We start from the raw sequence: 14,586 nt of genomic DNA on the forward strand, positions 1-14,586 counted from the left end.
TGTTGTTTGCTGATGACATTGTTTTGATTGATGAGTCTAGAGTTGGGGTTATTGCTAAGTTAGAATTATGGAGACAGACATTGGAAGCAAGAGGTTTTAAGTTGAGTAAGAGTAAGACAGAATATATGGAATGTCGGTTTAGTAAGCAACGAAGTAGTGATGAGAGTGTAGTGAAGCTTGGCGAGCAAGAAATGCCGGTGGATGATTGTTTCAAATATTTAGGATCTATCATTCAAAAGTATGGAGAAATTGATGGAGATGTAAATCATAGGATAAAGGTTGGGTGGATGAAATGGAAAAGTGCAACTGGAGTGTTGTGCGATCGTAGAATGCCATTGCGGTTGAAAGAAAAGTTTTATAGGACGACTATTAGACTCGCTTTACTATATGGTACAAAATATTGGGCTGCCAAGAGACATACAACAACAACAACAACAACAACAACAACTACGCCTTCATCCCAAAACAATTGGGGTCAGCGATATGAACCAAAAAAGAAATTCATTTTGGGTCTTCCACATGAATCCTTTTCCTCCAATCATTTCTATCCAACGCCATGTCCTCGGTGAGGTTCAAAGCATTCATATCCTTTCCTATCATCTCCATCCAAGTCTTCCTAGGCCTACCCCGACCTCTTTTAACTAATATATTTTCCCATTTCTCCAACCTTCTAACTGGAGCATCATTAGGCCTTCGCCGAATATGTCCAAACCACCGTAAACGATTCTCTCGCATCTTATTTTCAATGGGTGCAACACCTACCTTCTTACGTATCTCTTCGTTCCGAATCTTATCTTTTATTGTATTTCCACACATCCATCTAAGCATCCGCATCTCAGCTACACTCATTTTTTGAATATGATGTCTCTTGGCAGCCCAACATTCCGTACCATATAGTAAAGCGGGTCTAATAGTCGTCCTATAAAACTTTCCCTTCAACCGCAATGGCATTCTACGATCGCACAGCACTCCAGTAGCACTTTTCCATTTCATCCACCCAACCTTTATCCTATGATTTACATCTCCATCAATTTCTCCATACTTTTGAATGATGGATCCCAAATATTTGAAATAATCATTCACCGGTATATCTTGCTCACCAAGAGACATCATATTCAAAAAATGAGTGTAGCTGAGATGCGTATGCTTAGATGGATGTGTGGAAATACAATAAAAGATAAGATTCGGAACAAGGAGATACGTAAGAAGGTAGGCGTTGCACCCATTGAAAATAAGATGAGAGAGAATCGTTTACGGTGGTTTGGACATATTCGGCGAAGGCCTAATGATGCTTCAGTTAGAAGGATGGAGAAATGAGAAAATATATTAGTTAAAAGAGGTCGGGGTAGGCCTAGGAAGACATGGATGGGGATGATAGGAAAGGATATGAATGCTTTGAACCTCACCGAGGATATGGCATTGGATAGAAATGATTGGAGGAGAAGGATTCATGTGGAAGACCCAGAATGATTTTCTTTTTTTGTTCATATCGCCGACCCCAATTCATTCTTGCACGACTGCAAACTGGAGCATTGTCAGTAATGATTTGCACCACACTTTCTTCACCCACTTCTTTTATCACTTCGACAAATAATCTCTTTAAATATTCAACATCTTTATACTCTCCAGATGCATCAACAGTCTTCAAAAAGATTGGCCCATTAAGTGAGTAAGCAATGAAGTTTATCAGTGATCGCCTTTCTATATCAGTCCATCCATCAGAAACAATCGACACTCCATGTCGTTTCCATGCAAATTTTTGGGTCTCTAACAAGTCTTCAATTCTATTTTTTTCCTCTGCAAGTGTGATTGTTCTTAGTTTTTCTGAACTAAGAGGCACATAACCACTCAAATTACAATTAGCCAAAGATATAATCATATCTTTCCAGTATGGACTTCTAGCTACATTAAAAGGAATTGAGCTTGAGTAAAAGAATCGATCAATCTTTTTATCAATTTCTGCTCTTTCCATGTTTTTGAATGACGCTTGTATTGTTTTATTGCTTTTCAGTTTTCTTTTCCTTAAAAGCTCTTCTTGTATATCACTAGCAATAGGAAAAAACAGATTAATCGAATCATTTCTGATCTCTGCAGTTTTCTTCTTTTCAGCTTCCTCTTGTTCTTTCTTTAATTGCTTTAACATGTCTCTGTCAACCCCAGAACATGCCCTAATTCCTTGACCACGAATATGCAAAAGATGTGCTTTCACACGCGTATAAGAACCTGTGAAAACAGTCTTACATAGATTATAATGAAACTGCATATTCCCTCCACCACCAGCAGCTTTTATCCCTTTTGTCACAAGCCTCCAAAGTGGTTGAGAATCTTCTAATTCAGGGTTAGAACTTGAACTAAATGTATTGACACTACCGCTAGAACTTGCCATTATATCTGAAAAGTGAAAACTGAAAAGAAAATAAGTAAATAAAATAGAATCTTCTAATTCAAGCCCCTGCTGAATCTTGCCGAGCCCCTCTTCTGCGAGCAGAGGGTGCAGGGGGGGGGGGCTGTCGAAAAATAAGAACGAGGTAGGGGCAGAGCCCGCTGCCTCATTATTTTTTTTGGCAGGGGTGCCCGACAGGTGTAAGAAGGAGGAGTGGGGGAAGGAGGAGGCTCGGCTGACAGGCCGAGCCGAGCCCCCTCCTTCCCCCACTCCTTCTTACACCTGCCAAACAAAAAGGAAACGAGGAGGGCCCCAACCCCTCCTCGTTTCCCTTATGTCCGACAGGGCAAGGCTCGACCTGTCAATCGAGCCCCCTACTTCCCCCACTCCTCCTTACGCCTACCGAACAAATGGGAAACGAGGAGGGGCCGAGCAAAGGGTGCAGGGAGAGGGGGGGGGGCTGCCAAAAAATGAGAATGAGGCAGGGGTTGAGCCCCTCCTCTGTGAATCGGAGGCACATAGACCCCTCTTCTGCGAGCAAAGGGTGCAGGGAGAGGGGGGGGGGGCTGCCAAAAAATGAGAATGAGGCAGGGGTTGAGCACCCTGCCTCATTTTTTTTCCGGCAGGGGGCGGAGGCAAGGGGCTCCGCCACCTGCAGGAAAATGAGGAAGGGGGAGCCTCCTGCCGGACGAAGAGGAGAGAGTGGGAATGGGGGGCATACCTGTTGACGGAGGAAAGGGGGAGACGGTGGCTGGCGTCGCCTGCAGCTACGGTCGTCGGAGTGGATCGCCGGCATGAGGAAGCTGCAGGGGATGGGGGGAGGCAAAATCGACAGGGTAAGCCCCTCCTCCTGTCTTAAACCCCTTATAAGGTTTGAAAGAAAATTTGGATTTGGGTCGGGTCCAGATCCAGACCCGACCCATATCCAAAACATATTTCAAAAATGGACATTTTTGGACTCGGTCAACATTGACCGAGTCCAAAACGAGGACGGACTCGACCTCGACTCGTTGATCGAGTCTGACTCAGCGTTGACCGAGTCCGGGCCGTGTCCTAAGCCGCACCTGTGTTAGGGCGTGTCGACTCGGGTGCGACACCTCCCTAGCCGAGTCCGTGTGACACACACACACACACATATATAAATCATTGTAATAAGTAAATACCAATTAGGGGTGTTTTTGTCTTTTCACAACATTGTAATAGGTCACTTTAGTCTTTCTTTCTTTTTTATTTTATTTTATTTTTTGCTTTTTTTTATTTGAGCTAGGGGCATTATTTTCCTTGGCTCTTAGAGCTGTTGGGACCTCCCCAACGACTATATTTATAGTCGTTGGGGCTATGTCACACGGTTACTCCATTTTTTCTTTCCATACCCATGTCGGCACGCGTGTTCCCATGTCAACACACGTCGACACCTTGACACGCCATTTTATCCTCCGTAGATAAAAGTTTGTATTCAATTTATAATTATATTTTCAATATATAATATATATTTTAAATATAGCATATATATTTAGATTATATTCAGTTTATTTTGAATTTATTTTGTATTTATGTGATATATATATATATATATATATAGTTGTGTCCCTTTACTTGCATTTTTTGTATATATATATATATATATATATATATATATATATATATATATATATATATATATATATATATATATATATATATATATATATATATATATATAGTTGTGTCCCTTTACTTGCATTTTTTGGAATTATTGTGCCGTACCCTCCGTACCTGCACTCGCACCCGTACCCAGGTGGCATAGCGTTGGGGGGACTGCAAGGGCTCTAGTGCTTTCCTTTGTCTATATAAACGGGGTAATCCCCCTTCTTGTAAGTAATGCTTCTCTTAAGCATTCATGCTCGATAAGATGCATATTTTTTATGTTCTTGTGTTTCTTTTTTGACTATTTGATGTCTTGTATGAACTTGGTGCTTGTGTAGTGCGTCAATGCTCTTGTATTGTTCCTTGGTTGGACTTGTGTACGTGAATTGTGCACTTTGTTTTGTAATTCCGCATACTTCATGACAACAAGATGGTGATAACGTTATAAGGAGTGGAATTTTTTTATTTTTCATTAATATTGGTTTAGAAGGTGATCTTGGTGCTTATCTCTACTTGCAGTTATTGGTCGATCTAGGACATAAGATGGTGTTGGTTATGTTTGGGTGTATTTTTCAAGCAATAAGATCTAGGAGCCACGGGGCTGAGGAAAAAATTTCGAGCCTTTGAAAATCTAAAATTTCCACATTGTAGTGAGTTGGCCTTAAAAAAGATTCAAATTGTTCATTCTGGCCTTATTTGAAGATGGTATACAAGATGGGTTGAAAAACATGTTTTTAAGTTCGTTAATTGCATGCTCTCACTTTTTTCTTTTTCTCCACCAATACCTTTTTGGTGGTTAGGATGAACATGGAACAGAAAAAAATTGCAGATGGACGGTTGGATGACTTTGGCTATCTGGTTGTTCTTCTGGCACCATGGTGTTGATTCTGGTGTGATATCTATTGACACTGATAAAGACCCGAGACTTCTGCTAATAGCTCAAGTCCTGGCATTTACTACTTGTGTGCTTGTGAATGAGTTATGGCTTTGTTACTTTGTGTTATTATATACAATGACAACACACCTTTATCATTTAAGTGGAGTGTTCTCCATTCAATAGGAGTGTGTTGCCAAAATGGCTGTTCTGCTGCTGGCAACATGGATGTAGGTCCGCTGCTGGTATCTAATTTCCATTCTGATGGCCATATATCTTGTAGATGGATGACTTTAGGTGGTGTTCACCCAAAGTAATAATATGGTGGTTCAACTGGGTAGCGGGGGTTTTATGGGTACTTTTTTCTTGGTGATTGCATGATAACTTGTATGCAGTTTTACCTTTCAAATGAATCATTATGATATTTTAGTTGTATTGTAGGTCGTTTATTAAGAATTCTCCTGTTCAGGCATGGTATTTCTGCTGCTTCTTGGTGATTGTGTGATAACTTCTATGCAGCATTCTTACCTTTTCAAGGGAATCACTATGACATTTAGTTATATTGCCTCATTTTATGGGTAGCTTGTTAAGAATACTCTTCTGTTCAGGCATGTAATTTTCTGCTTTACATGACAATGATGTTTGAGGCAATTCTTGCACTGCTTAACTATAGTTTTTCCTCAGGCGTGCCATGTGTTAAGCTTTTTATCAAAGGAGCTTTTGGGGGATTTTGAGCCATTCACGGAGATGTTTATTCCGGTAGACTCTTGGATTTTTTTCTTTTTTCTTAATTTTGCAGTTTAATTTTTTATTTTGCTTGAAAACTTCCGGTATCTGTTACAACCTATTGAGCTTACTTTTGATGTGCTATCTTTTGATCCCCCCACTTCGTGTCTAATTTCCTGCAGGTGCTTTTCAAGTTGGTTGTGATAACGGTGCTTGTTATAGCAGAGTCTGCGGATAATTGCATAAAAACGGTAGGAGTGAGTCTTTTACTTGTGTTATTCATTTTTGTAGGCCTTTTTAAGAAGTTTTGCAGCTTACCAGATGTTGCGCAATTGTAAAGTTGCTCGTGTGATTCCTCGTATTGCGGATTGTGCAAAGAATGACCGTAGTGCAGTGCTTCGTGCTAGGTACGTCTTTTCAGTTCTTTTCAAGTTCATATTACAGTTGTAATTTTGTTTCTGAGATCAGTTTTTTTTTCGTGGTGTAGGTGTTGTGAGTATGCACTATTGATTCTCGAATACTGGGCTGATGCACCTGAAATACAGAGGTCAGTTGACCTTTACGAGGATCTTATCAAATGCTGTGTAGCAGATGCCATGAGTGAGGTATATCTTCGATTTATTCCCTCTTGGTGAAATTTCACTAGAAAGGTTGGCATGTTAAACTGGCTAATCAATAAATGCAAAAAAAAAAAAAACATGGGTATTTGATGAGCGATAGCTGGTACCATGGATATCAGAAATCCATAATTTTTTGGTGAAGCGAAGCTTGAAGAATATAAATGAAAGCAGTGGAATTGTGGATTATAGAACAATCAGTTTGTTCTAATAAAAGGAGCGTCTAAGACTCTAAATCAAGTTGTGAGGTGGAATTGTGGTCTGAATCCCACTTGATTGTTTGAGCACAATGCATGTAACACATATGAAAAGTAAAGTACTGCATTTATTATTGTTTTTTATTAAAAAGAATAAAGAACATGGCAATTCGTCATGTTATGCATTTAGAGTTACTAGTTTATAGATTTATGTGGCAACTGGTTTGCTGTTTTTCTCAGGTGAAGTGAACCATCAGTGCAAAGAACTTAACATAATTCTGTTTATCAATCTATGCTGATGTTTAACCAATGTGCATGCTTGGACACACACAAATATGTGCATGTATGTGTGCGAACACATGCAGATTGCAGACACATGGGAACACCTGATTTTCTTGCCTTTTATGATCTCTGATCCAGAAAATGAACTTGGGGGGTCATGCTGTTGTTTATATTTGGATGTGAATGATTCCTTTTTTAGTATGCCCTCAGCAAGGAAGTTTTTGTAATTCTGGTGGATGCAGTATGTTTTCCACGTCCATGTTTGGTGAAGCATTTTTGCTGAGGTTCGGCCATGTTTATGCCTTTTATCTGATGTTTCCTGTCTCATTGTGACTGTACAGGTGAGATCCACTGCAAGAACATGCTATCGAATGTTCACCAAAACCTGGCCCGATCGTTCCCGGCGCTTGTTTTTGAGTTTTGATCCCGTGATTCAGAGAGTAAGCCTGCTTTTATCAGTTTTGATGCATTCAAGTAGTTTCTTCTCTTGTTTCTGTGATTTCAAATTTGTTTCCTGCTCTCTGAACTATATACAGATAATCAATGAGGAAGATGGAGGCATACACAGAAGATACACATCACCTTCCCTTCGCGAGAGAGGTGCACATCAACTGCGTGGTTCGCTGCATACATCTGCCCAATCAAATGTTCCAGGTTTTGGAACTTCCTCAATTGTTGCGATGGACCGGAGCACAAGTTTAGCTTCAGGGACATCTCTACTCTCTGGAAGTCAGCTTTTATCACAAACAAAGGCAATAGGAAAAGGTACACAAAGGCGCCTCGAAAGTGTTCTGCAGGCAAGCAAACAGCAGGTTACGGCTATTGAAAGTATGTTGAAGGGTTTAGATATCTCGGAGAAGCATAACCTAGCAAGACGTTCAACTAGTCTTGATCTAGGTATTCAAGGATACACCAAACAAAATGGTGGATGCAGCAGTCATGTCTTCTATTTTTTGTTTTACCCACCATAACAGTAAATCTGTCGTGAATGACTTCACAATAACTAAAAGAATAAAAATTACCATATGGAATGACTATATGAACGGCTAAATCCAACTTTTGTTGTCCCTAGTGCAGGAGTGGACCCTCCATCAGCTCGTGATCCTCCATTTCCATTGGCTGTTCCTGCATCTAATCACCTGTCAGCACAGAGTTCTGTACTAGCCAGCTCAGCTGCAGGCAATATAATTAAGGGTGGTCTTAGAAATGGGGGTTCCATGACATCGGAACTTATAGTGCCCCAGGTTTCAGCCTCCAAAGACACAAGCAACTTGTTGTATGCAAACAATATGACTACAGATCCATTGTCAACCCTTTCTCTCGCTCATACAGCAAGGAGGATTCCTTTGTCTTCTGAAAGATCAAAAGAGGGAGTTGAAGATATTATTGATATTAAGTCAACTAGGCGGTTTCCTAACATGAAAATTGATAGACAGTACCTGGATACACCTTATAAAGATCCAACTTACAAAGACACACAAAATAGTTATGTTCCCAATTTCCAGAGACCGCTTTTGAGAAAGTCTGCTTCTAGCAGGGTTTCTTCAAGTGGTAGAAATAGTTTTGACGAAAGTCATCTCCAAATTGGAGAAATGTATAGCTACTCAGATAGTCCTATATCATTGAATGAAGCTCTAACTGAGGGACTAAGTCCTAGTTCCAATTGGTCAGCAAGGGTATCTGCTTTTAACTATATCCATGGTTTACTGCAACAAGGACCTAAAGGAATACAAGAAGTTATGCAGAGTTTTGAGAAAATTATGAAACTATTTTTTCAGCACTTGGATGACCCCCATCATAAAGTGGCCCAGGCAGCTTTTACAACACTCACCGAGATGATTCCAGTGTTCAGAAAACCTTTTGAGGGTTATCTTGAGAGGATCTTGCCTCATGTTTTCTCACGGCTAATAGATCCAAAGGAACTTGTGAGGCAGTCTTGTTCAGCAACCTTGGAAATAGTTGGTAGCACATATGGAATAGATTTGTTGCTTCCTGCATTTCTTCGTTCATTGGATGAGCAGCGGTCACCAAAGGCAAAAATTGCAGTCATTCAATTTGCTATTAATTCCTTCAATGCCTACACAATGAATTCTGATGGTTCTAGTTGTGGTGGAATACTAAAATTATGGCTTGCTAAGTTGGCACCAATGGTTAATGACAAGAATTCAAAGCTTAAAGAAACAGCCATCTCAGGTATTATATCAGTTTACACACATTTTGACTCTGCAGCTGTATTAAATTTTATTGTTGGGTTATCTGTGGAGGAACAAAATGCAATGAGGAGAGCACTCAAGCAGTACACTCCTAGGATTGAGGTGGATCTCGTGAACTTCCTGCAAAATAAGAAAGAGCGTTCACGGCCAAAGTCTTCATATGACCAGTCAGATGTTGGAACATCTTCTGAGGAAGGTTATGTAGGAACAACAAAGAAAAATCATTTCTTCGAAAGGTATTCTGCTGGTTCTATTGATAGCAATGGTGGGAGGAAATGGAGTTCCATGCACGAATCCATGTTGATGGGATCTTCTGTTGGTCATCGATCTTCTGATGAGCTGCAGGAGAACTATCGAAATCATGAGGCTGGTTCAAAGTCCGGTCTACATCTTAACACCTTCAGTAAAGTTTCAAAAACTGTTACTACTCTGGAAAACAAGGGTTCCTGGAGCAATCCATTGAATGCTGATAGTGTAGATGGTGAAACAGACATTAAAAATTCTGGTGTGACTCCTTGTTTAGAAGTTCATGGACATCAAGGGGCACAAGAGGCAGGACCTAACAGCGAAGGATGTGCTGGTACAGAGGTAAATCAGGATAAATCTATTGTTCTTAGGAGCACCTCTTTGTTGGATTCTGGTCCTAGCATTCCTCAACTTCTTCATCAGGTATTTTCTTGAACTGTTTATTAATGATGGTGTCATTTTTCTGAAGCCTTTGGCAAGTTGAAGTCTAATACTGCTAGGGAATTGATTGCAGATATGCAATGGCGATGATGAAAGTTCAACTGAAAGAAAAAAAGAAGCACTTCAACAGTTGGTTCAAGTTTCCATGGAAAAAAATCCTTCTATATGGACCAAGGTTTGACTAGCTTTTATGTGGTCTGCCATTTTCAAATGATTATGTGAGATAGCATTCAATATGAAATATGTTGGTGGTGAGAATATCATATACTAGATCTGCTTTTCAGTTACTTTAGTTGGTTTCGTCCATGCTTTTGTAGAGAAATGCAGTGCTTACTATTTCAAGTTTTAGTGAATACTGAATAGTAAGTCTTACGTACTGGGAGAGCCACTTTGGGAATATTGTGTTTGCTTCTTCCCCGGCGGGTACCAGGTCTTTCTGTGTAGGAAGAAGTGATGAAAATAACTTTAAAATGCAGAACTGTATAAGCCTGTTGCTTTCGGTGGTCTTGTTTCAATTTGGGCGCTGGTGGGAGAAGTGCAAGGAGAAACATTTTGAAAAGGTTATCCAACCTGAACAGCTTCAACCAGCGAGCACCTGTGTTCCATTGTACTATAAATGTGAAGCTTTGCAATTTTTGCAGTATCATTTATAATACTTCATAAGGACTTCAACTGGTGCTTATTTTCTGTCTATGGTTGTGAAACATAGTTCCTGTTTTACTTTTTCATGGTGTCCCTTTTCTTTTCTTAGAAAGATATTTATGAGATTTTTAAAATTAAAGGCCAAGCAAATTCTTCTGTTTGTTAACCTGAAAACAAGTGATTTTCCATGTATTTGGCTCCTAAGTGTTGCAATCCATGTTGGTTCATTTCTGACCTGATGGCTCACATCAATATTGTTGTTTACAGACTAAGAGCAACACATTTCTTGGGGTCGGGCTAGGTGTCTTTTATCTCTTTGAAATTAGTTTTCTCATTTCAATTCGCATGACAGTGTGGGAGTGATGACAGTTGATGTGTGTTGCTTTGGTTGAAATGGCTGGGGTTCTTTTCTGATTTTTGATATTTTTTGTGTCTGCAGTATTTTAACCAGATTCTAACAGCAGTACTCGAGGTGATTGATGATCAGGATCCTTCTATCAGAGAACTTGCACTTTCTCTGATTCTTGAGATGCTTAATTACCAGGTTGGTGGTTAGTTGGTTTTTTGTGTTTCTTTTTGCCTGCATGCTCTATGTAAGCCTGGCCTCCTTTTAGTGCCGTTCAGGCATTAATGATGGATATTTTACTTCTCTTTGATTATTTTCAGAGGGATTCAATGGAGGATTCTGTTGAAATTGTTATTGAGAAACTGCTCCATGCCTCCAGGGATGTGGTTGCAAAGGTATTATTTAACCTATTTTGAGGAACTGTTACCTTGTCAATCTTCTATTCTTTCAATTGTAATAAAATGTTGCTTTTACTTTCAGGTTTCAAGTGAGGCTGACTGCTGTTTGTCAGTTGTATTGTCCCAGTATGATCCATACAGATGTCTTACTGTGAGTGCTTCTTAAATAGAGCATTTCCTGAAGTTAAAAGAGTATTTTTGCAAAGATGCTTGCAATTCTTTTCTACGATTAGTTCATTCTTTTCTTTTTTTTTGCTTTTACAGGTTATTATACCATTGTTGGTAAGTGAAGATGAGAAAACACTTGTCTCTTGCATTAATTGTTTGACAAAGGTACGGTTCTCATGCCTTCTGTTTCAAATTCCATTGACTTCTTGATATGTCTGCATTTCAACTTCACATCTGATGATGTTGCATCTTGTTGCTGAGGTAGTGTATGCCTAGTTAACTTCTAGGAGAGCCATCAATGTCCATTGTAGAACTCATCTCCTTGAATCAAGTTTTCTTATGAGCACGAATTCCTTGGATAGTCTACTCTTGCTTGTCTGGAAGTTGGACAAAACCTAGGTTTCTATGTTTTGGCATCTGTGCTAGTGATGATTAAAATGATCAAAGGTATATAGTGAAACAAACTCAGATCTTTTGGCAGACTCTTGAGGCAACCATTGTTTTGAATTCTTCCATAATATGAGGTCTTCTTGGACAGTGAGCCTAGGAACACTAACTGTCAGATTTTTTAATTACATTTCAAGTAATTGTCATCAGAAGATCAATTTTCATTAGTCTAAGAGATGAACAATTATAAATATGGTGGACATAAAGTTCAAAGGGTCTTGGCTTAATGACAAAAAACAAAAAGGTAGATATCATCTTGAAGATGCCGAGGAGGTTGGTTGCTTCTTGGTTAAATCTTGCTACATGTGATGGCATCCCTCCCTCAAAAAGTGCTATTTTATTAAAGGCTTTTTTTGCCTAGGGCTGCTGGCTTCCTCTGGATATTATCCTACTTTGAACTGCTTACCAAGGGATCATCATGTTCTAAAACATTATTTCTTATGCCATCAGATTGTTGGATTGGTGCCCTATATCTTTGCACAAATTCCCTTTTCTATTTAACTTTATGGATTAGCATGGTTAGATGAAGGGGAATTCTCTCTTTGGACTTTAGTGATAGACACCTTATATTTTCTAAACAGATTCAGAGGAAGAAATGGTTTTTCAGTTTTGTTGCAATGGCAATTGTTGCTATCTGGATGGTTTGTATATCTAAAGGAACTATTGAACACTTTCTGGGTATGTGTCCAGTGTCCTTTGGTTATCTTGGACAGATTCTTCAATAAAACGAGACATTTTTCTTTCCCTTTCTTTTTTGTTTGCTCTTGGGTGTGTTTGTCAACTTGTTGCTTGAATGTAAATAGATCTTTCCTTTTGACTGGAATGTATAAAAAAGAAAGTGAAAAAGGAAAAGAGGATCCTGGGGTATAGGTAGAGGTGACCATGTATCCGTAACTCGTGTAATCATGGAGTTTATCTCATTTATGTCATTCATAGTTTCATGCTTTCTTGAAGCTTCAGAAGAGAACATCTTCAAAAGTTTCTTGGTGGGCACCATTGCCACTCTGTAACAGATCAGAAAAAAGAACCAGGTGTAGAGTATAAGAAGACCCATAGATCATCACGAATTGACTTACTGATAATCCAATTTATTGCACCATTGTAGGTAAGGGCCGTCAATTGGTTTGCTTGCCATGATTATGAAGCATATCGTCACTACTATTTGCGTACTTTGCTAATCTTTGTGTTTTCACGGTGCTTGTGGCCATTAGATAAACAATGCAGCCTATCAGTCTGATTTATGAGTCGACTAGATTTGGCATGCCTTCTATATTGGGGATGAAAATGCAATATTTGGGAAAGTCCTTTAGTTTCTCAACACCTAGAGTAACATATTTGACATTTTGCAAAATTCTTCAAACTGATTGGCATTGAATTATATTATTGGATACCTATCCTGAACTGGATCAAATCTGTTCTATGGTCAAAATTTGAATCATAATCCGATTCTTTTTTGGTACTTCCTATTTTTGATTGATAAGCATCTTGATATGGCTCCTGGAGTTTACTATGCTCATTTATGAGATGCTTCTTTTGTCTGTTCAGCTTGTTGCGCGGCTTTCACAAGAGGAGTTAATGGCCCAGATGCCATCATTCTTACCTGCTCTGTTTGATGCTTTCGGGAATCAGAGTGCAGATGTTCGTAAGGTGAGCCTTGATGATGTCCATTATCTGTTCACCGTGGTGTTATTTACTTACATAATATGAATAATGATGACCATTCAACTGGAATTTTTGCAAAGCATGATCAAGAAATTTTCAAATACAGATAATTGAAAAGGATATTTGGGAGTTCAAAGATGTACCCATATCTGGCTTTCATTTATTCTCAATCCTTTATGTGAGCACTTTTTCTAATTGCCTTGTTTGGTCTTGATAAAGACATGTCCGGAAGTAAGCCTGGCAGGAAAAATTGAAAATGAAACCGATCTTTTTGATGTTGTGGCCCTTATATAAGTTGACAGGGGACCTGATATGAATCAAACTTATGCAAGTCCCAATAAGCTCTGCCTTCCCAAAAACCCATCCAAATTCCTTTAAAAAAATCTCATCTGAAATAACTTTAGTTTTGCAATTTTTTATGGAAATATCCTGAAGATTTTTTTTTATAACCAAAGTGCCACTTCTTGTGTTGACTTTTCACAAAGTGGTACTTTTTAACTGAACTTCATGTAGCTTTTAGATTGATCCTTGTTTTTCTGAATCAACTTACGTCCTTCAGCGTGAAGTGTTTGTCTGCAAAATATCTTACTGTCTAGTGGTTTCTGAACAGCCAAAAGACAGCTTCCACACGTTTCTGCTCTCTTGAATTCCTCCATGTTATTTGCTTCCATTTTTGCGGCTGGAAGTTGGTGGTCGTTGATCTGTTACACGCATCTTCTTGTTGGTTTTGCAGACTGTTGTCTTCTGTTTGGTTGATATCTATATCGTGCTCGGTAAAGCCTTCTTGCCGTACCTTGGCGGGCTTAGCAGCACCCAGCTGCGGTTGGTAACGATCTATGCCAACCGCATTTCGCAGGCGAGATCAGGAGCTGCAATCAATGCGAACCAGGGGTGAAAGGCCGGTGTTGGTTGAGTGGATTCATCATTGTACTCGGGGCGTGTATGAATTGGTGGTGGTGGTTCATTTGTGTATTTGTATAGTCATTGTTCATTCATACGAGAGTGGGCGTTTGGTTTTTTTATTTGGGTGAGTGATGGGAGGTGTCCTCTTGAGGAATTATTATAAATGTGAAATTGTACCTCTAGCGAGATGTTTTTTCACGCGAAGTTGATGCCAGCCACAGCATTTTTGTTCCATCAAGGGGAAAAGTTGGAGATTTCATGACATTCTATTTCCTTTAATTACAAACCCTATCCACATGTCCTCCAAATGGCTTCCTTGTTGGGCTCTTTGGAATATAAACTCTAATTCGGCTCGACATCTTGCTTTTTTTCATATTTACACGGAGAAACTACCCCTAGGATTTGAGACATAGCG

At 39.4% G+C, this 14,586-nt stretch overlaps 1 protein-coding gene across 3 annotated transcripts in view; it reads left to right on the forward strand.

Annotated features, from left to right (window-relative positions):
* The window catches only part of CLASP (CLIP-associated protein), a 28,920-nt gene extending 14,588 nt beyond the window's left edge, over window positions 1–14,332 (forward strand). Inside the window, exons 8-22 of one of the 3 annotated variants that reach the window (XM_089985296.1) lie at window positions 5,568–5,642; window positions 5,792–5,860; window positions 5,931–6,016; window positions 6,097–6,214; window positions 7,047–7,145; window positions 7,242–7,602; window positions 7,783–9,321; window positions 9,409–9,587; window positions 9,679–9,780; window positions 10,687–10,791; window positions 10,914–10,988; window positions 11,074–11,142; window positions 11,256–11,324; window positions 13,152–13,253; window positions 14,002–14,332. In XM_089985296.1, the coding sequence (XP_089841422.1) occupies window positions 5,568–5,642; window positions 5,792–5,860; window positions 5,931–6,016; window positions 6,097–6,214; window positions 7,047–7,145; window positions 7,242–7,602; window positions 7,783–9,321; window positions 9,409–9,587; window positions 9,679–9,780; window positions 10,687–10,791; window positions 10,914–10,988; window positions 11,074–11,142; window positions 11,256–11,324; window positions 13,152–13,253; window positions 14,002–14,163 (3,210 nt within the window). In that variant the 3' untranslated portion in view covers window positions 14,164–14,332. Of the gene's footprint in view, window positions 1–5,567; window positions 5,643–5,791; window positions 5,861–5,930; window positions 6,017–6,096; window positions 6,215–7,046; window positions 7,146–7,241; window positions 7,603–7,782; window positions 9,588–9,678; window positions 9,781–10,686; window positions 10,792–10,913; window positions 10,989–11,073; window positions 11,143–11,255; window positions 11,325–13,151; window positions 13,254–14,001 lie in introns of all 3 variants that reach the window. The other 2 variants (XM_089985295.1, XM_089985297.1) reach the window with 2 other exon arrangements.
* The last annotated feature ends 254 nt before the right edge of the window (window positions 14,333–14,586 follow it).

This window comes from Nuphar pumila, chromosome 13 (assembly GCF_984573655.1).
Source record: "Nuphar pumila chromosome 13, dmNupPumi1.hap1.1, whole genome shotgun sequence".
NCBI lineage: Eukaryota > Viridiplantae > Streptophyta > Magnoliopsida > Nymphaeales > Nymphaeaceae > Nuphar > Nuphar pumila.